Source organism: Onychomys torridus, chromosome 10 (genome assembly GCF_903995425.1).
Source record: "Onychomys torridus chromosome 10, mOncTor1.1, whole genome shotgun sequence".
Lineage (NCBI taxonomy): Eukaryota > Metazoa > Chordata > Mammalia > Rodentia > Cricetidae > Onychomys > Onychomys torridus.
In genome coordinates, this window is record NC_050452.1 from 7,870,554 (window position 1) to 7,893,466 (window position 22,913).

Consider the following 22,913-nt stretch of genomic DNA (forward strand, 5'->3'; position numbering starts at 1 on the left):
CAAATTGAAAAACAAATAATAACAATAAAGAATAAAGATTAAAGTACATAAAATATTATAGTCTTCTCATCACAACTAATTCCTCCATACAATTCACAAGGCTAGAGAGTTACTGATTAATCAAATATGGCATCCATTTCAGCCTGGAGAGAGGGCTCAGAGGTTAGGAGCACCAACTGCTCTTCTAGAGGTCCTGAGTTCAATCCCCAGCACCCAAATGGTGGCTAACAACATTTGTAACGAGATCTGGCATCCTCTTCTGTAACATAAGAAATAAATAAATCTTTAAAAAAATATGATTGTAAGGTATCCATTTCATTCTGATTTGCAGTCAGTTTTCACTTCAGGTTCTAGACACTCGCCATGGACTCAAATAAATACAGTGGTCAGCACAGAAAGTTTGCATCCAAAAGCTATGGCTATTACTTTAACTTTATTTTTTTATTTTTATTTTTTTAGGTTTTTCGAGACAGGGTTTCTCTGTATAGCTTTGTGCCTTTCCTGGAACTCAATTGGTAGCCAAGGCTGGCAATTTTTTTTTTAAATATAAATTGTGTGAGGATATATATATATATATATATATATATATATATATATATATATATATATATATCCATACACACACACACATATATATATATATATAAATTAAAAACAACACATTTGTTTTTGATGAAATTATTATAAAGTGTACTTAATAGATAAATCCACAGGATTTTAGGGAAAATATGCTGCAAGCAATGTATTTTTTTTTAATTATTAAAAATGCCAACAAAGGGCCAGGCATGGATGTGGACATCTCTAATCCCTACACCTAGAAGGCAGAGGTAGGTTCATCTGAGTTCAAGGCTAGAGCTTGAGTTCCAGGCCAAGGAAAAAGTCATTTTAAAGCAACAGTAACAACAAATAGCTAACAGCCCACTCACCAATATGATGAGCTGCAGAATAAATTATTACATATGACTACTCCATATTAACAATTTATTTTTCTTTTTTTGGATTTTCGAGACAAGGTTTCCCTGTGTAGCTTTGTACCTTTCCTGGAACTCACTTGGTAGCCCAGGCTGGCCTCGAACTCACAGAGATCCACCTACCTCTGCCTCCCAAGTGCTAGGATTAAAGGTGTGCACCACCAGCGCCTGGCAACAATTTTTTTTTTTTAAAGACCCAGTCTCATTATGTAGATCTTGCTATGTAGATCAGTCTTAATATTTTGAGACCATAGGATTCCCAAATGCTCTAAAGGATACTTCAACTGAAAATCTTATACTTATCATATTATATGTATTTAATATAAATATTCATACAGAAGAATAAGTAGTATAACAAATAAAATTTACAATGAATTTAAGCTCTAATAACAAGTCAAGAAACTTTCTTTAATCAGTTAATTGGAGTGTCACTTATATGCAGCCGAAGAGTTTCAGAAGTGTCACTACAGTAACCCACTGGCCTCCTACTCTTCCAGCGCCGAGGCTAAGTTACACACTTACATTCATCTGCCAAACCAGCACCCTTCCCTGAGCAATAGCAAAGCCATGTCACTAAACTTCAAAATCTCACCAATATAATTCAAATTAAAAATAAGGAAAATTGTTTCAACAAGTATTAGTCACATTAGATAGTTATGTAAGAAGTAAATAAACTAATTCAATCTTATCTACTACATACAGAAGCTAACTCAAATGCAATATAACAAACACTACACATAGCAAATAAAACTATAAAAGAGGCTAGGAAGCTGGAAAGATGGCCAAGTAAGTAAAGTGTTTCCTATGCATACAGGAGAGACTAAGTTCAGACCCATTAACACCTCCACAAAGTCAAGGGTGATGACAGGTTACAGTACACCCAGCGGGTTCACTGTCCAACCAATTCAAGGTTCAATGAGTGACCCTGACTCAAAAACTAAGGTGGACAGCAACAGTCACGTGAGGTCAACCTCTGGCCTCAACACACAGGTACAATGGAGAGCATACTGGCAGATACACATGCAGATGACATACACATACATAAACATCTCCACCCCCCCACACACACACACAAAAATATAGAAGGAACAATATTTGTGACCTTGGAATATATATTTCTTAAATAAAATTATAATTGTCCGTGAAAATAAAAACATTTCTTAGAAGATACTATTGGGCTGGTGGAATAGGTGAAGTCAGTAAAGGTGCTTGCCAGCAAGCCTGATGACCTGACTTCTATCCCTGGAACCCACACAGTAGAAGGAGAGAACCAACTCTCACGTTGTCATCTTACCTCCTTGACCAGGCCAAGGCACAAGCAGGACCATGTAACATGCACAAACTAAATAAATATTGAATAAATACATGCAAAGGAATTTTGTTAAGGACTCCATGTGTAGCTCAGTTAAACAGAGTACTTGCTGAGCATGCATGAAATTCCGAGATGGGTTCCCAACAGAGAATCAAGCAAATTTGGTGGCTCACACCTATAATCAATCCCAGTGCTAGAGAGGTGAAAACATGAGTTTAAGACACCTTCAGCTATGTAGGGACTTGGAAGGCAACCCAGAATTTACAACACTTTCCTGCCTCAAAAAAGATACTGTCAAACCACGAATGGAAGTTCCCAAAACATAGGCTAAATCAGCAGAATGAAACTTCAAGGTCAGCTTAAAGTACAAATCAAAGAGTAAGACCCATCAATATAGAAGCCAAAAACATTTACTATATGTCTATCTAATGAAAGAAAAAACAAAATCTTTAAAAGCTTTTTGCAGTTCTGGAGATGAACCCCTGTGCCACATAGATGATAAGCAAACACTCTACAAACAAGTGACCTACAATCAGCTCTTGAAAGTCTGAAATTTTGCCAGGTAGTGGTAGTGCACACCTTTAATCCCAGCACTCAGAAGGCAAGGAGAACCTCTGTGAGTTCCAGGACAGCCTGGTCTACAGAACGAGTTCCAGGACAGCTAAGACTACATAGAGAAATCCTGTTTAGAAACAAAAAGTCTCAAGTTTTAAACTTGATCAAAAGCAACTACTGGTAAGAATGTAGAGTAAATGAGATTCTCCTTATGTTTCACAGTAGATCTTGACTGCAAAACAGTCTGGCAGCTGCTGGTAAATTTAAATTTTCACTTTCAAAATTACTTAGTGATTTCATTTCCTAGAATTTACCCAGAAACAAATGTACCAAAAAAAGTTATGTATGAATCCATAGCTTCTTTACCAGTAAAACACACACACACACACACACACACACACACACACACACACACAAACACACAAAAAACCCCTGAAAATTCAAAGATCCCATCAACAAGTGAGTGGATAAGCAACTGTGGTATATAAAATAATCACCATCAACAATAAAAACTCACTGAATACTAAAGTATATTCTTGAACATCAAAACACATTGAAACAAAAAGCAAATGTAGGAGACTACTTAAGTATTGCTCCAATTATAAATTTTTATAAACTGAAGTTTAATGTATGGTAAGAGAAAGCAAATTAAGATCCTCAGAGTGACTTTGTTAGAAGCAAACTATTGGAGAACGTTGGAGGTGAAAAGTATTCTGCATTTTTAAATATGTTTGAGCATTTCACAAGAATAGATGCTTCCAAAACTACAACACTCTTAAAATGACTGAATTATGACTCACATCAACAAAACTTTCCCTAAAAATAATGAAAGCATTAAAAAACAAATTAAAGCTGGGCAGTGGTGGCGCACGCCTTTAATGCCAGCACTCACGAGGCAGAGCCAGGCAGATCTCTGCCGAGTTTGAGGCCAGCCTGGTCTACAGAGCGAGATCCAGGACGGCCATCAAAACTACCCAGAGAAACCCTGTCTCGGGGGGGGGGGGGGGGGAAATAAAACTAGAAAATGATCATCAATCTTCACTGCCATCACTTACACAATACCACAAAAGTCACAGAGACATACAACTAAACCAAAATTAGGATACATTGCATGCAGCACAGCAGGAAAGGGTTAGCTATCCAATTGCTGGCAGAAAGTGTTTTAAAGCCTGTTTGCTAAGAAAACAATATCCAAAATACACAGTGGACATTTAAAACTCAATAATAAAAAGGTTCAATAGACTTGAATTGACATGTATGCAAACGAGGTATAAGATGGCCAATAAACAATCATCCTGGTTATTAGGAAAACCTAAATAAACACCAGGGGAACATATTGACTTGACAGGCCCTAAGCTGTGAAAATGTAAATACCCTTAGTATGGAAACCAAGAAATACAATACTGGCTGGAATATAAATGGTAGTTCTACTTGGCTGATTCTTAACATATTCAAGAAAATTACTACTAGCTCCAGCAATGATATTCTGAACCAAACACCAAGCCAAGCCACAATCACAGCAATATACTGGTAACAGCCACAAGGCCCCAAGCAGAAACACTGCAAATACTCATCAACTGATACATGTCTTTCTGCCTGACTGAAAAGGTAAAGGAACATTCACAGGTGCAATAACGAATTCACACACATACACACATGCACACACTCATAAATGACTAACACCACAGAAAAAGATGCTCAAGAGATCATTACTATTTTTTATTTGGATTGCAAAGTTTAAAGGGCAAAGTGAGGGGCCAGTGAGACAGCAGCCAGTAAAGACACTTGTCATGAAAACCTGGTCATCTGAATTTGCTACCAGTCACCAGATCCTTAAAACGTGTAGGAAAGAATCAACTGCACAAAGCAGATCACAGTATCATTGGGTAACTGATGCTGGCCTGTCACAGCAAGTAATTCTAAAAGCCAAGTGCAAACAAGTCAACACTACATTTGAATTCCCAATAAAAATTATCTGCTTTGCATTTAGTTGAAAACCTTGGACAGCATTACTGCATCAATCCACTATAAAGTTGACTACTGCACTAGTAACTTTCTTTTCCTAATGTTAAAAGTGTTTCTTAAAATTAATAGTGGTAAGAAAGCAAGGTTCTTTCTTTCCTCCTGAAGTTTGTTTGTTTGTTTGTTTGTTTGTTTTTTAAAGTGAGGGCCAATGCTTATATGAAATATTACAAAAAGAACTGGAGAAACTCCTAATTATTATAAAAATGGAAAGGTTTACTATATTCTCAGTGTCTTGAGCCCATGGAAGATCAATCAGTATAGTATAGAAACACTTTTTGTGTACTGTTATTATAAAGGCAGAATTGGTCAGAACAAATGTTAACAATTTTAACAACACTGAAAGCATTTACTACAAACAGAAATCAGTGGTAAAAGACTTCTTGGGCATGTAAAAGGGCCTAGATTTAATTCCCAGTACTATAACAAACAAGCACATATATATGAATTAATCATTATTATTTTATTTTATTGAACAGAGGATCTCTGTGTAGCCCTGGAAGTCTTGGAATTTGCTCTGTAGACCAGGCTGGCTTTGAAATCAAAGATCTGCCTTCCAAGTGCTGGAATTAAAAACATGCACCACCACTCCTGGCCTAAATCATTTTGAAAAAGCAAAAGAATGTTGACATTGTAGCACACACCTGTAATCTGAGCACTCAGGAGGCCAAAGCAGGAAGATGGCAAGTTTGTACAGTGAGTACAAGTTTGTACAAGTGAATACAGAGTATGTCAAAGTCTGGGGGACATAGGAAGACCATGATTTAAAAGACAAACAACTACAACTCAAAAGAAAGCAAGAAAACGTTAAAACCATATAAATAATACTAAATGATTTAATCAACCTAAGAGAAAAATAATTGCTTATGAACTTGTTAATATTACCTCCCGCAGCACCGAGACAGGGTTTCTCTGTGTAGCTCTGGCTGTCCTGGATCTCACTCTGTGGACCAGGCTGGCCTCAAACTCACAGAGATCCGCCAAGCTCTGCCTCCCTAGTGCTGAGATTAAAGGTGTGCAGTGCTGAGATTTAAGGTGTGCGCCACTACCACCGAACTTGTTAATATTTCTGAGTAAATTTAGCACTAGTCACTTCAAGGGTGTGTGGTGGTGGCACATGCCTTTAATTCCAGCACTCGGGAGGCAGAGACAGGTGATCTCTGAATTCGAGGTCAGCCTGGTAGAGTTCTAGGACAATCAATACACCAAGAAACCTTGTCTCGGGGGTGGGGGGGGGGGGGGCGGGAAAGATGGCTCAGTGGTTAAAAGCACTGGCTGCTCTTCCAGAGGACCTGGGTTCAATTCCCAGCACCCACATGGCAGCTCACCACTGCCTATCATTCCAGTTTCAATGGATCCAACACCCTCACACAGATACATGTAGGCAAAACATTAATGATGATAAAAAATAAAATTTAAAAAAACTTCAAAAAAAGAAAACAACGATAAATTCCATAGCTGTCTTTTAAAATGTATTACTCTGTGTGCCTGTGTGGGGGTTAGGGATTAGATGTGAGCAGTCAAGTGTAGAGGTCAGAAGAGAGAAGACAACCTTGTGGAGGCTAGTTTTTTCTTCCACCCCTTACATGGATTCCAGTGATTGAATTTCAGGCTTACATGGCATGCCATCTTCCCAGACCAAAAATAACATTCTGCCTTTGCTTCATGCAGTTATCTAATTTTAATTTATTATCAACCCATCAGATCTTTTACTTACTACTATATGTCTTAGTCAATTTTATTACAGTCAAGTACATAGTAAGTTACTTTGTCAATGAAACAGAAGTGATTGAAATAAGGTAACAAATATAACTAGTCGGGAAGAATGCCTTTACATACCACAGTCCATGATTCCTGCTCTTTTGGCTCTAGAATCGCAGAATTAAATATTTCTAGCAACTGTTGAAGCCCGCCAGCAGCAACAAACTGTAAGCAAGTTTGAGAACAGTGATAAAGGAAAATCAGCTAACAGAATAGTGGCAATTATTATAAACATCTGTGTTCTATAGAAATCACTGTCTACAAATAAAAATAATTTGGGGAAGAGTTGGGACAGGGATTCTCAGTGTAGTCCTAACTGTTCCAGAACTCACTGTAGACGAGGCTAGCCTCTAACTCAGAAATCCACCTGCCTCTGCCTCCCAAGTGCTAGGACTAAAGGTGTGTGCCACAACCACCCTTAATTCCTATATAAAATGTTTTTGGAAAATTTTAAAGTCTTATTTTATTAAAAATATATGAGCACAACTTCACTATTTTGGTAGCCATCTAACCTCAGACACTAGGTAGTCGAAACACAGTATTTCAATGTGTGTTGGGAGGAACGGGAGACAATGACGACAGTGAAATGGGATAAACATTGGTGCTAAAATTAAGAGAAACAAAGCACTAAACAATCTTTTTTACATTATGATTTAGAGTAAAATGTAATTTTTCATCTACCCTTTAAAGAGTAAATTAAGCAGGGCTAAAGACAAAGATAGCTTAGTAGTCCCTAAAATCCTTGCTTTGTAAGCACAGGACTAAATCCAATCCATGGAACCCACCTAAAGACATGGTGTTGTGTGCTTGTGCTTATAACCACAACACTAAGAAGGCAGAAACAAAAGGAAATCTAGGGTTTGCGGGCCAGTCAGTCCAGTCTAACTGATGAGTTCCAAACTAATGAGAGTCCCTGTCTCAAAGGAAGTGTGAGGATAATACTAAAAGATCTTCTCTGGCCTCTATGAATAGTTAGTTATTCATTCATTCATTCCTCTATACATACTTTCTGTCTGTCTGTCTGTCTCTCCCCACTCCCTTCAGTTACCCCTCCCCTTCCCTTCAGGGCTGGAGATGCTCAGTGATGAAGAGCACTTGTGGCTCTTGCAAAGGACCCAGGTCCCTACAAAAAGGGTTATCATAATCATCTCTTAGCTGCAGCCCCTGGGGATCTGGAGAGCCCTCAGATTAGCCTCCACAAGGACTGCATGCAAGTGGTGCACAACATACACATATGCAGGCAAACACTCAAAATCATAAAAAGTAAAATAAATTTTGAAAATTAACCTTAAAATAATGATTTATAGAACCCAAAGAGTACTTTTTCTCAATCTTTTCAAAACCAATTATGATCAAACCTTGCAACTCCAGGAACTTTTACTATTTTCCACCTGGTCTTCACTTGAATCATCGGAATCTGGGTACAGATCACTGTAGCTTCCCTGTGGGGAAGGCAAGGACACAGACAGGGAGGTTTCAGAACACCGTACTCCAGAATAAAAGAACACGACTGAGAATTCTGGTGGAGTGCAAGGAAACTTAATTACCGTTGACTCTCTCCTTATTCTTCTGTTAGGCTTTCCCAGAGCTTCAATAATTTCAAGAGCATATAACAACTTATGAGCACTCTTAATTTTGAGAAGTTCTTTCCAATTAAGTCCATCATTGCTCTTAAATTACAAAAAGAAAAAGTTTATCAACACAACTCTAAAGTCCTAGAGCTCACAGAAATGAACATTAGTATAAAATACAAATACTATATATACTTTAAATATAAGAAGACAAGAAGCAAAAATGGTACTAATAGCATATTTAAAGCAAAAACCTATGCATTAAATGCTGTTCAATAAATATTTAAAAATTATACAAAAAGCATAGGAAAAAGAATTAAATTAGAACATTGCTGTTTCTACTCTCAACTCAGGAACTAATGTTTGCATAAACATGCAGCTTTGAAATGTTATTACTAAAGTGGTCACCAATCACATTCTAGACCAGTCCTTTTAAATTCAAGCAATTTGAGAAGTCAGATGTTCAGAACTCCTATAATCTCTGTGGTGAGTTCCATGCCAGCCAAGGCTACATAGTAAGTCCCTGTCTCCAAAAGGGGGGGCGGGGGAGAGGAACGTTGAGGATGGAAAGATGACCGATGGTTAAGAGTATATACTGCTCTCGCAGGGGCTCTGAGTTTGTTCCCAACACCAATGTAGGGTGACTAACAACCACATGTAACTCCAGCTCCTGGGGATCTGACACCATCTTTTGCCTTCCCAGGCACTTTCATTCAAGTGCACACACCCATGCACAAGAATATATCATTGAAAGTAATAAACATAAGCCTTTTGTTTGTTTGTTTGTTTGCTTTGTTTTTGGAGACAGGGTTTCTCTGTGCATCCTTGGCTGTCCTAGAACTCACTCTGTAGCCCAGGCTGGCCTCGAACTCACAGAGATCTGCCTGCCTCTGCCTCCTGAGTCCTAGGATTAAAGACATGGACCACCATCACTGATTTACAAATCTTTTTTGTTAAATTAACCTTTCATTGTAAAGGCATTCTTACAATGAAATCCAATATCACTTATATAAGTGACACAGAAGAAAATTATCAAAGATATATTAAATGGTGCCTTGTTTTCCCAATTATGTGATTTGATTTGTGTAACAATCTAAAACAAGGTCTGATGGATGTCACTTCATCACATTATATTTACCTAAACTTTACTACATTTGTTGTCCAAAGGAAATATTCAAAACATGCAATCTTTTTAAAACTTCCTTAATAAAAAGCAAATCCAGGGCTGGAGAGGTGGCTCAGTGTTTAAGAGCACTGATTGCTCTTGTAGGACTTGGATTTACTTCCTGGCACACAAATGGCACCTCACAGCTGTCCATAACTCTAGGCTCAGGGGATCCAACACCCTCTTCTGGTTTCTGCAGGCACCAGGCAAGCACATGGTGCACAGCCATATAGACAGACAAAACACTCATGCACATAGAAATAATCTTTTTTAAAAAGGTAAATCTCTATTTTTCTAATTTAACAGAAGATCCTTCAAATTTTACTTAATATGTTATGCAACTTAAAAAAAAATGGGTATTTAAACTGACACCTTTTTTCCTATTAGATTAGCAAAGAGGGGTTGGTGAAATGGCTCAGTTAGTACATACTTTCCACATAAGCATAAAGATTTGAGTTTGGATCTCAAGCACCATTTGAAAAAGCTGGGCATAGCTATCACACGTCAGTACTATTACCATCGGCAAGGCAGAGATAGGAGGAGACATTTGGCTCAAGGGTCAACTAAGCCTAATCAAGTTATAAGTTACGTGAGAAGACAATCAGAGGGACCAAGACGTGGGAAGCACACGGGGGTGGCAGGGATTCCATCAATGACCTCTGACATACATATGCACACAAGATACCAAACAAGGAGTACAAAGACTTGGTGGGCTCACCTGTTCCTCTGAAATACTCTGGAATGCCATCAACATGTTTGGACATGTAGGAAGAAGCATCAGCAACTCCCACACACGCCTTGACAGATTTTCTGCATGCAGATGAAGTTCTTCACATTTCAAACTCTAAATAAATAAGAACGATTTTATCAACATAGAGCAGAAGAATTAAAGTTTAAATTTCAGTTCAATTGTTTTGCCAAAATTTCCTACCCTCACTTTAAAAAAGTCTGAAATGTTAGCACCACATTTCTCATGGTAAATGTATTCAAGAAAATAAACAGCTATGAAGAAGCAGCAATTTTTCAACTCCTCATCAACATTTTCTACGATGGCTGATCACTTTCCTCAAGCAACTTTTGAAACAGAAGTCTAATCATCTGTTTCAAGTCTCTTTCCTATTTCTTCTTTGCAAATTATCATTCTAGGTATAAGACTGGTACTTTAAACTTTAACCTATATGTGAGCAAGTATTAAAAGAAAGCTCAAAACTTTAAAGAATCCGCTTTTAATAAAACCTAAGTTGAATAAGGTGAGCAAGTAAACCAAAAGGCGGGGGGGAAAAAAGGATGTTTCCTCAAACACATTTAAGAAGCAAGTTTCCACTCACTGCTGAATTAAGGTACAACTGCAGGAGAAAATGTACAGAAAAAGATAAAACCTACTGCCCCGGTATTTACCATAGAATATACGTCTATTACTATTATACTGCTATTGCTTCAACTACAATGATTCCCTGGGCTAATAATAAAATGCATGCAATACCAAAGAAATATTCTATGTCTATAAATAACTAAGATCTACTGACTGTGGTGATATGTTGTTTGTTCTATTAACAAATAAAGCTGCCCGGAGATCAGAGTACACAGCTGGCTACTTGAGGCCAGGTAATGGTGGCACATACCTTTAATAGTGCACTTGGGGTCTCATGTCATTAATCCCAGTACTTGGGAGGCACATATGCCTTTAATCCCAGCACTTGGGAAGAGGAAACAGGAAGTGAAATGGCTGGGTGGAGAGAAGAAGTGATAAGGCGGGCGGAGACAGGAGCTCAGCCCCTTTTCTGTCTGACAATGCACAGATGTAAGAAGGCTTTCTAGTGGCTGGCGGCTCTGCTGCTCTGATCTTTCAGCTTTCACCCTCATATTTGACTCTGGGTTTTTATTATTAAGACCAACTAGAATTCACACTACAATTGACATAATCTTTTTAACCTAGTATGGAGTGGTCCTTCTGAAAGTGTGGGGTTTTGGTTCTAGGATCTATAAACACACCATTATCTGTGCTTTTATAAGCTTACTATATAAAAGGCATGGGAAAGCTTGTATGCATCCTAGCAGCCAGGAAGCTAAAGGAGGTCAGTTTCAGTTTAAAGTCAAGTTGTGTTATCTAGCAATATCTTGGGGGGGGGGGGGGACGACTATGCAGAAGGATTGGGAGTTCAAGACCAGCCTCAGCTACATAGCAAATGTGAGAACAGACTGGACTATAGGAGCCAGCAAAATGTCTCAGCAGATAAATGTGCTTGCTGCACAAGCCTGATGACGCAAGTCCCAACTTAATGGGTTTTTTTTTTTGCATATTTTCATTTCTCAGCTGAATTTGTTCATGAGAAAAATACAGATATGGCAACTGTATTTTGAAGACAAGGGAATTTTAGAACTAGGAATCTATGGTAAACTTGGCCTTGCAATCCCAGAGTAATTCTTCTGGATCTGTGGGCAAAGTGCCACTGAGAACTCTATAATAAAACTGGTGAGACAGTTCTTCACCATCAAGCCCAATGCCTTGACTTTCATCCCCAGGACTTACATGGTGGAAACAGAGAACCAACTCCTACAAACTGTTCTCTGACCTCCTATGCACCCCATACCCTCCCCCCAACACACACACAAATAAGTAAACGTAATCAAAAAAACAAAACACCCACAAAACTGAAGGCACTCCTTTCTTCACAACAGTTCTTTTATAGGCTGATAAGGAAGGAGGGGTGCTAGAGGTGTGGAATGACTTTGCTGGTAGAGGCACCAAGCCCAATAATGACTTGAATTAGAACCCAGGACACACATGGTAGAAGGACTGATTCCCATTAAGTTGTCCTCTGATTTCTGTGAATGTAATTATTAAATGATCTTTATGAATGCAATTATTAAACATACATACAAAAAGACTTGATTCTGAATATAAAAATGGATCTGTAGAAAGAAAAATCCCCAAAGTTATGTAACTAGGGTCCTAGTATGAATTAAAAAGACATAAAATATGAAGCAGGTTAAGTTTGAGTGTGGCCTAAACCAGAGAGAAAACATTTCATTGATTAACAAATATTTCACTAGATCTTGTTAGTGTAGGTATACTCTGTGATTGGTGTTGAGGATTATCTGTTGAATGTGACTAGCATAGGCCAAGTAAAACTGAATTATGGGGTCAAGAGGTGTCAGAGGAGAAGAGTATTAGTATATGGCCTAGAAATCATTCTAACGATATTTTGATCAAGAATGTGGGTGTTTTTCCGCTCTTGTCCAAAGAGTCCCCCTGAGTGTTTTGGGTTAATTCCTTTGGCAGAGGAAATCTAACAACAGCCTAATCAAGACTATGCTGTATGGTTATTAATGGTAACTCTAGTGACAATTTCTAATGAAAAGGAAGAAGCAAAAGAAAAAGCTAAATCCTATGTTCAAGAAGATAAAATAGATTCAAAAATGAAACAGAGGAAGGGCAGAGTCGGGAGTCACCAGCCAAACACAGGAGAAGCAAGATGAGAATGCCACACTGGGAAAAGCACCAAGCCACTGGCTAAACAGATAAGAATCATGGCCTGCGGAGGTGGGCACGCCTGTAATCCCAGCACTTGGAGGCAGAGCCAGGCGGATCTCTGTGAGTTCAAGGCCAGCCTGGGCTACAGGGCAAGATCGAGGACAGGTACCAAAACTATACAGAGAAACCCTGTCTCAAAAAAAAAAGAATCATGGGTAGTTTAAGTGTAAGAGATAGTAATAAACCTGAGCTACCAGCTGAGCATTTATTAGTAATACTAAGCCTCGGAGTCAATTATTTGAGAAGCAGCTGCTAGGTATTTGGGAACAAACAAGTGGCAGAGAAAATTCTGTCTACACCCAATCATACCATCCTTTAAGAATCAAAACAAAGCCAGATATGGTGGTCCATACCTTTAATCCCAGCACTCAGGAAGGCAGCTATATTGCTGTGATTGTTTTAATAAAGAGCTGGACACCCAATAGCTAGGCAGGAGGGAAAGCGGAACTTCGAGCAGAGAGCAGGAGTAAGAGGAGATAATCAAGGTGGAAGGAGAGGTCAGGAGACATGGAGCAGTAACAGGAAGTTCAAGATGAACGAAAGGTAAAAAGCCACATGGTAAAACATAGATTAATTAAAGCAAGTTAATTTAAGGTTATTAGAGCTAGTGGAACAAGCCTAAGCTAAGGTCGGGCTTTAATAATTAATAATGAGTCTCTGTGTTATTTGAGAGTTGGCTGAAGGGACAGAGGAAGACTCATTACTACACGTACAGGCAAGCTGATCTTTGCAAATTGGAGAAAGGACTATAAGGTGGGAGGAGACAGGAATTCATGCATTTGTAGCAGCTCTGTCAGGCTGAGGACTTGGTGAAGTAAGAGGTGGTGGCTGTGGCTTGCTCTGTTCCTCTATCTTTCAGCTTTCACCGTGATACCTGGCTCCGGGATTTTATTATAATAAGACCATTTAGGATTCGTGCAACACATCCATTCTTCATTTCAAATAGAAACCAAGTATTTGCTCAAGCTAGAAACCAGATGGTATTCCTATGCCCTCCAACATAAATCTTCACTTTGTTCTGCTTTACATTTACCACTAGGTGATTTTGTTTCTAAGTTCTATCACATTTTGTCTGCCATCACCATGCTATTTTAGGGTACTACCAATTCCTACCTGAACAAGTGTGTTAAGTACCTTACTAATTCTGACACTTGCCAAACAAACACACTTCATTTAAAATGAAAACTAGAATATATGCATCTGCCTCTATTTAAAAATCTTTCAATATTGTTTACTTTACTTTGAATAATATGGAAACTACTCCCATGAACCAAATGACTTACAAGATTTTACTCTGCCTTGTTTTCCAAACTCAAGAATCCTTTCAGCCTACTCTCCCATTAGGCTCCAGGTCAGCTCTATCCTTGTCACAAAGAACTACTTATAAAAAAAGACTTACAGGCAAGATTACTAGACCTCCAGTAGGATTGCCATAAGGTTGAGATGTGAAGCTGAGACTTAAACCAAGAAGCAAGTAAACAAACAAAGAAGCAAACATGATCAAGACCACTGCTAGAAATGGCGACACACACCTGTAATCAGAGCACTCAGAGGTCAAACAGGAAGGAGGGCTCTATGTTTAAGTACTGACTGAGCTACACAAGTTGAGACTTTATATCAAAACAAACAACAACAACAACAAAACAAAAAAATGGTTCCTAGGCATTAATGATAAGAAATTTAGAAAATTATTTCTTGAATCTCTTAATTTCTTGAATGAAAAGACAAAATATACAGGAAAGAAATCTGATTATTACCTCACTGTCATCCACTGCCACTTTTCCTGAGGGTGGTTTAAATGAAGCAAGCATTTCTAATAAATCAAAGAGAGTAGTTAAATGAGGTTCTTGCAACAGCAACAGCATTGGAGTGTTGTCCTTCTGAGGTGGGGGCAGGCAGGACGCAGGCAGCTGAGCGCCCTCCCCTTTGCGTTCTCTTCTGGGTGCGCCCAGAGACACAAACACCATCTACAAACAACACAAGGGTACAGACAGAAGAATCAAAGAAAAAGGAAAAAATACATTCTTTTTTACTTAATACAACAATAAAATTGAGGTACAATATAACTCCATTTACAACTTCAATGCACAGTAGTAAGAAGCTCTACCACTGAGCTTGCCTAGCACCTAGCAAGCACAAGGCCCTGGGTTCCGTCCTCAGCTCCAGAAAAATAAAAATTAAAAAAAAAAAAAAAAAAAAGGCTTGCTTTTTAAAAAAAAAAAAAAAAAAGTATTTAAATAGACTTCCTCCAACTACTCAATTAATGTACCTGCATATCTTTAAAACCAAGCTCATGAAGTGCTTTTTCATCATAGTCTGTTGTTAATTCATGTCCAGACGAGATCATCCTGACAGGCCCCATGAGGCCGCCTTAAAAACAACAGAAAAAGAAAAGTTGTTAATGCCATTTGCGGACAATACTACAATGGAGCAATACATCCACTGTTCATCAAACTTAACTCTAACTCCTGAGAAACAGACAGTAATAGTAAGCATGCTTCCTGAATGTTTTCTAAATTATGTAGGTTGTAAAAGATACAAGTAAACTTTTTACCACTAGTATACTTAGATAAATCTCTATTTCCTTGACAATATAACACTGTCATAAATGTAAAAAAAACAAGAACCTTCTGGGAACTTACTGCATTTCCCTCAGTACTACAGAGAAATCAGATTCCTTAATGCATCAGTTGCACAAGAAACCAGGATGTGTTGTTCAACAGAGCACTGATTCCTGTTATTTTCCAACAAGAACACAACAAAATAGAGCAAACATAAAAATGGAAACCTAAATGCTTATGTGGAGAAAAAAAATACTCAAGATCAGTTTATTCATTGAACTATTATTTAAAAGACCAAGGAGCATGCTCAATAAATCAGTACAGGTAACTTAAGAATGCCCAAGAGTCTTTTGCTGCTTATGGCCTGACTCTCTCATTCCTACCACCTCCCCCCACCGCACAATCTATGCGACGGTTAACAGGTTCCATGAGCTTTTCATGCTTTGACATGCTCCCTATATAGACCAGGATGACTTTGAACTCAAGAGATAAACCTACCTCTTCCTCCCAAGTGACCGGATAAACGTGTATGCTGCCCTACTCAGCTCTTAGCCCTTTCTGTAAAACGTGTTCCCATCTAATGTAATAAAATGTCTGCACCAGGAACCCACAGGGCATATACCTTCATTTCCTTCAATACACAAATGACAATGCTCCCACCTTACTACTATCCTTCTAGTCTACTTTATCTTTCCTAACAGAGTGTCTTTCTTCAACAACAACAAAAATCACTTCCAACAGGGGCATGATTCATTTTTTATACTTACTGATTGGATTCTAGCCACTAACAGTAGACACTCAAATTAATTACAATACAGTAGATGATTCTTTTAACAATAATTAAAAACAAATAAAAATGCCTGTTTGGGAAATGCAACAAAATTGTTAAATGCCAAATAATTTCATCAAACATTAAAGTAGTGGTTTCTGAATTGTTTTTAAGTTAAATAGGATCTCACGATGAAGCCAGTGTTCCTGCCACAGCTTCGTACATGTGGGGATTATAACCATGCACCACCACACACAACTGTCATTGTCTAATTTTATTTGATGTTGAGTAATTGGTTGACTTCTTGCTCATAGTGTCAGGGATCAAAACCAAGAGATTTGCACATGTGAGACAGAAATTCTACCACTGAGTGAACCCCAACCTTGAATTGTATTCATGCAGAAAACTGTTTAGTGAGTAATGCAGGGCAATTTTTTTCCCCAGAGCTGAGTACTGAACCCAGGGCCTTGCGCCTGCTGGGCAAGTGCTCTACCACTGAGCTACATCCCTAGCCCCAGGGCACTTCTTTACATACTGATGTATAACCTTTCTATTACGATCGGGCTCTGTAGTGCTAGGCAAGTGTACTACCAATTAACTACACTCACCACCCCAAGAATGACACAGAAAACTGTTCTAAATGACTTTTCCAATTCACACCAAGAAAATTTAATACAGGAAAATAATTCATTTCTAACAATGAGATTGAATCTGGCAATTTTCTTCTCCAGAGTAGAAGGTTTTTTCTGAAGGAGTTGGGCATCCTGGGTATTGAACTAGGGTCTCGGGTATGTAGACCAAGTTCTCCACCACTGACTTAGAGTCCCAATCTCTAAGAGATAGTTTTAACCTAGGAAGTGCCTAGTCATTCTGACAAGATTCCTTGACTTCAAATACAAAAGAAATGATCAAGACAAATATGGTGGCTCACACCTATAATCCTAGGACTTTTAAAACTGAGACAAAACTGCTCCAAGTTTGAGTTTAACAGTAATATACAGACTATCAATCAGAGGGAAAAAGTTAAAGCCCTTGTAAATATAAATTTTTGTTTATGCGGTCAGAAGATAAAAGGTGCTTTTACTAAGCATGACATTCTGAGCTCAATCCCTGCAACACACATGGTCAAAGGGAGAAGAGATGCCATACAAGTTGTCCTCTGACCTCCACAAGCATGGCCATGGCACGTACCCCACCAAGCATACACACAAAAACAGGCACAGTAACTTCTAAAAATAACTAGAGCCAGATAACATGGCGCACACCTTTAATCCCAGCACTCAGGAGGCAGAAGCAGGTCTTTGAGTCTGAGGCCAGCCTGGTCTACATAGGCAATACCAAGGCTACAGAATGAGACTCCATCTCAAAACAAACAAACAAGAAAACTTTTTAATATATAAGCTGAAGGCAAGTATCCAAGTAATAGGTGCAAAAGGTAAGCCAGTGTTCAGAGGCACTGGAAAGTCTTTTACTAGAGAGGGGTAAACACGGAGCTTCAAAAAAGGCTCTCACTCTTAATCTGGGCAACATAGGTTTCCATGTTTTCACTAATTTCACACCCTTTTTATGTATAACTCATTTCCATGTGTCTATGGTTCATTCACTTCTATAGGAGTGTTTGTGTCCTGTAGAGGACATAGGTTCTGTGTCTTTGTCACTCTTGACGGTATTTTTAGAGACAGGGCCTCTCACTGACTGTGGAACTCTTTTGGGTTAGATCCTCTTCTAGGAGGAGGGATGTCCACTTTTTCCCAGGCTGCTGATGCTTGGCTTTGACATGGCTCTAGCAATTCAAACTTGGGCCCATATGCTTGTGTGGTGGACCTTTATCCAGTAAGCAGTTTCTCCAGGCTGTATGTGTAATATATAATTCTTGGACCAGAAATTCAGTACCTACTTCTTACTAAAAATATACGAAATACAGTACATACAAGTAAATACATACAAGTCTCTGTGGCACTATTTACAACAACCAAATAATTGAATCCAAGTGTGGCATGATGTATCTGTAATTCCAGTTATATCAAAAAGGAAGGCAAGCAGATCTGAACTTCTAGGGCAGCCTGAGTAACTTGGCAGGTAAAATCCCATCTCAAAACATAAGGTATACTCAGTTAACAGAATGATCATTCACACGTTCTGGGCCTCCTCATAAATAAGAGAAGAAGAGAGGGAGGAAGTGGAAGAAGTGGAAGTGGATAAAACAAATGAAGTTTTCATGACTGAAAAAGGAGATCAAATAAAAAAGGTTCTGTCCTATGACAAACTCTACGTCTCAACAAGAACAGGCAACTTTCAGTATATACTAATATGAGATGTTTTCTAAGATAACAGCAAGGAGCATAAATATGATGTTCACATTTATGAGAAGATGTATATACTCACATATATTACTAATTGAATCAGTTAACGGTGTCTCAGAAGGGAGTGACGTAGTTAATAAGCAAGTTAAGCTGTTAAGAGGGAGACTTGAACACATCTATATATATTATCTTCTGTTATCATCTATTGGAATTGTAGGTCTTAAAAAAAATTTTTTTTTAAGTTTTTTCCAAACAGGGTATCTCTGTGTAAATCTGCTAAGTTGGAACTTGCTTTGTATACCAAGCTGGCCTTGAACTTATGGAGATCTTTGTCTTTGTCTCCTTAGTACTGGGATTAAATACTGTTGGTGGGAATGCAAACCAGTACAACCACTGTGAGAACCAGTATGGCAGTTTCTCAGAAAATTGGAAATCAATCTACCTCAAGACCCAGCCACTCTTGGGCATATACCCAAGGAATGCTCAGTCATACCACAAAGATACACGTTCAACTATGTGAAAACCTTTTTTTCTTAAGATTGATATTTTAAGGTTTTTTTACTAGTCTCTCTCTCTCTCTCTCTCTCTCTCTCTCTCTCTCTCTCTCTCTCTCGTGTGTGTGTGTGTGTGTGTGTGTGTGTGTGTGTGTGTGTGTGTAAGTAAAGGAACAAGCATTTAATAGCACGTGTGTAGAAGTCAGAAGATAACTTTTGGGAACTGGTGCTGCTCTCTTTCCACTATGTGGGTCCCAGTAATCAAACTCAGGTCATCAGTTTTGGCAATAAGCACCTCACCCACTAAGCCATCTCACCTTCCCAAGATCTTCTGCTTTCAAAGACAAACAAATTCCTCTAAAACATTCTACAGTCAAATCTTTTGCTACTTAGTGAAAGACATTCCTTACTTTAGAAAATCAGAGATGTGGGCAGCAGTGGCACATACTTTTAATGCCAGCACTCAGGAGGAGAGCCAGGCAGATCTCTATGAGTTCAGGGCCAGCGTGGTCTACAGAGCGAGATCCAGGACAGGCACCAAAACTACACAGAGAAACCCTGTCTCGAATCCCCATCCCTCCCCCCAAAAAAACTCCACATCAAAAAAAAAAACTATTTATTTAAAAAATAAGAGATGCATGCCTTTAACCCCAGCACTCGGTAGGCATAGGTATGTGGAGCTCTGTGAGTTCGAGGCCAGCCTGGTCTTCTACAGCCCACGAAGTAGAACTGGTTCCTACAACTTGTCCCTGCACTTCCACATGCACACTGCGGGATGCACACACCACACACACAATAAATAAAGGAATAAAAATTTATTTTTAGGAAGCCTAAAAAGAAGTCTGTGAGAAACAAATGATGTTTGCAAACAATAGCCCAACCACTGTTCTACTGATACATAACACAAATGTACTAAGAACAGGGAAGTAGCCGCTAAGACTTCTAAGGGTTTAAAACTGCTATAATGGTCTGACTGTTTTGTCCCCTCACAAAAATGTTACTGAAATGGATTCTTTAGGCAATGGTGTTTGAAGGTGGGATTTGTTGGCAGCAGTTCAGACACAAGGACGAGGCGATCACCAATGCATTAACACCTGTACAAAGGTCTTGACACAGGAGATCTCTTTCTTTCTGACCTTCCTTCCACTCATGGTAATGCAACAAGAGTGGAAGGCGCAGCACTTTAAGAGGAAAGCAGACGCACCAGATCCTGGTACCTTCATCTGCTGCAGGGCAGTCAGGAACAACTTTCAGTTGCTTCTACTCTGTCTGGGCAAGCGTGGTGACTCACATCTGAAATCCCAGCACTTTGGAAGCCCTAGAGGGAGGATTCTTGAGAGTGTGAGTCTACTATACTAGCTTGGGGCTACACAGTAAGTTCTAGGTCAGCTTGGACTCCAGAGTTAAGATCCCATTTTCAGAAGAAACCAAAAACCACCACCAACAATAAAACACCCTTCCACTGAGGCAACTGTTAAAGCAACGGAAGACCAAGACAACTGCTACACAATAGAGCCTTAAACTGCACTGAACAGTCAGGCAGTGGTACCCCACACCTGTAACCCCAGCACTCGGGAGGCAGAAGCAGGTGGATCTCGGAGTCCAAGGCCAGCCTGGGCTACAGAGTGAGTTCCAGGACAGCCAGGGCTGCACCATTCCTGGCAGAAGGGAAAAAACAAAAACCCCACAAAACTACTGAACACTTCAAGGGTCTAACTTACCAGGAAACTCTCCTTTTCTGCTGCTCTGACCAAACTCTTGAAGCTGAGCTTGCTGGCTGATTTGTTCTTTCTGTAAGTTTTCATACCAATGAGTTACTTCAGCCCTAAGATCTGCTACCTGGTCACTGGGATACATTTCAATAGTCATCTGGAATAGAAGATGTAACCAATTAAAGACTACAAACAATCAACCAGACCCAAACAACCAAGAAAAGATTTGAAAAAAGAAATGTTACTAAATTTGGAGATTAAACTCTGTAACTAACCTTGTCAGGAAGTCCAGCAGGCTGACATACAACCCTTAGGGGCAAGGACTGCTTGTCACTCAGGGCTTTCAGATGACTACTAATACCAGTGCCCTCAATTTGCCATTGTCTCAGATGATAAGCAAACCTACAACACAAAACACATACACAGAGGAGATCATTTTCGACACTTTAATGTTACAGGAATTTTTCTTTTTTTCTTTCCTTTTCTTTGATTTTTTGAGACAGGGTTTCTCTGTGTAGCTTTGGAGCCTGTCCTGGAACTTGCTTTGTAGTTCAGGCTGGCCCCAAACTCAAAGATCCTCCTGCCTCCACCAAAATGGAAAAATCCATAAAAGTGAGTTGAATATAAAATAAATAGGATAAACAAAGACAAATAAAAAATTCTTAATTAAAATAGACTCCCAGAAAAATGAGTGGAGGAAAACCCATTGTATAAAGTTATTTAAAGGGAGTAGGACATAACTGGATGTCAATATGTAAAAGATTGCAAATAGATCCATATCTATCACCGTGCACAAAACACAAGTCCAAGTGGATCAAAGACCTCAACATAAATCCTGTTACACTAAACTTAAAACAAGAGAAAGTAGGAAGTCACTTCCTAAATATAACACCAGTAGCACAGACACTGAGAGAAACAATTAATAAATGGGACCTCTTGAGACTGAGAAGCTTTTGTAGGGCAAAGGACACGGGTCAATGACACAAAGCGACAGCCTACAGAATGGGAAAAGACCTTTACCAACCCTCTCAGAGGACTGATCTCCAAAGTATATAAAGAACTCAAGAAATGAGACATCAAAATACTGAACAATCTCAGTTTAAAAATAGGATAAAGACCTAAGCAGAGAATTCTCAAAAGAAGAATCACAAATGGCTGAAAGACATTTAAAGAAATGCTCAACATCCTTAATCATCAGAGAATTGCAAATCAAAACGACTCTGAGATAGCACCTTACACCTGTCAGAATGGCTATGATCAAAAACACTAATGACAGTCAATGTTGGAGAGGATGTAGAGCAAAGGGAACACTCCTCCACTGTTGGTGGGAGTGCAAACTTGTAAAACCACTGTGGAAATCAGTATGGCGGTTTCTCAGAAAATTGGGAATCGATCTACCTCAAGACCCAGCCATACCACTCTTGGGCGTATACCCAAGGAATGCTTAATGATACCACAAAGATACATGCTCAACAATGTTCAGAGCAGCACTATTCGTAATAGCCAGAACCTGGAAACAACCTAGATGCCCGTCAACTGAAGAAAAGATGAAGAAAATGTGGTACTTATACACAATGGAGTAGTACTCAGCAGAGAAAAACAACGACAGCATGAAATTTGCAGGCAAATGGATGGAACTAGAAAAAAACATCCTGAGTGAGGTTACCAAAACCCAGAAGGACAAACATGGTATGTACTCACTCATAAATGGATTCCAGATAGAAAGCATACTCACTCATAAATGGATTCCAGATAGAAAGCAAAGAACAGTCAGACTGCTACCCACAGAACCAGGGAGGATAGGATGGGGGGGACCCTAGGATGTCTGTGGCTTATCAGTTTTGGTTTTACTCAATTACTGGGCAAGCCTCAATCAAACATTTCACTATTAGGATAAGAATTCATACTGTATCAAGCCAATAATAGAAAAATAAATACATTAATAAAAAAGGGAGTAGGAGAAGCAGGAGGAAAGTAAATCAGAAAACATTAATCTAATAATGAAGTATCAAGTTATCATTTTTACATGTAGAAAAAAAGGTTTTAAGAAATACTTTCAGACATATATTCCACAGAAATACTCCTCAGATATAAGAATATATTCAAACGATGTAAGTCAGTTTCACAGAAAAGAGTCGGGATTTACCCACAAGTGTAAAACAACAACAACAACAACATGGGA

General features: G+C 38.9%; 1 protein-coding gene across 4 annotated transcripts in view; it reads right to left on the bottom strand.

Annotated features, from left to right (window-relative positions):
• Usp34 (ubiquitin specific peptidase 34) overlaps window positions 1–22,913 on the bottom strand; it is a 193,959-nt gene that overhangs the window by 78,907 nt on the left and 92,139 nt on the right. For all 4 annotated transcript variants that reach the window (XM_036201252.1, XM_036201253.1, XM_036201254.1 and 1 more), the window contains 8 exons: window positions 21,007–21,133; window positions 20,741–20,888; window positions 15,162–15,262; window positions 14,650–14,859; window positions 10,076–10,201; window positions 8,169–8,291; window positions 7,980–8,063; window positions 6,700–6,786 (listed from right to left, as the gene is read on the bottom strand). In XM_036201252.1, coding sequence (XP_036057145.1) covers window positions 6,700–6,786; window positions 7,980–8,063; window positions 8,169–8,291; window positions 10,076–10,201; window positions 14,650–14,859; window positions 15,162–15,262; window positions 20,741–20,888; window positions 21,007–21,133 — 1,006 coding nt within the window. The remainder of the gene's footprint in view (window positions 1–6,699; window positions 6,787–7,979; window positions 8,064–8,168; window positions 8,292–10,075; window positions 10,202–14,649; window positions 14,860–15,161; window positions 15,263–20,740; window positions 20,889–21,006; window positions 21,134–22,913) is intronic.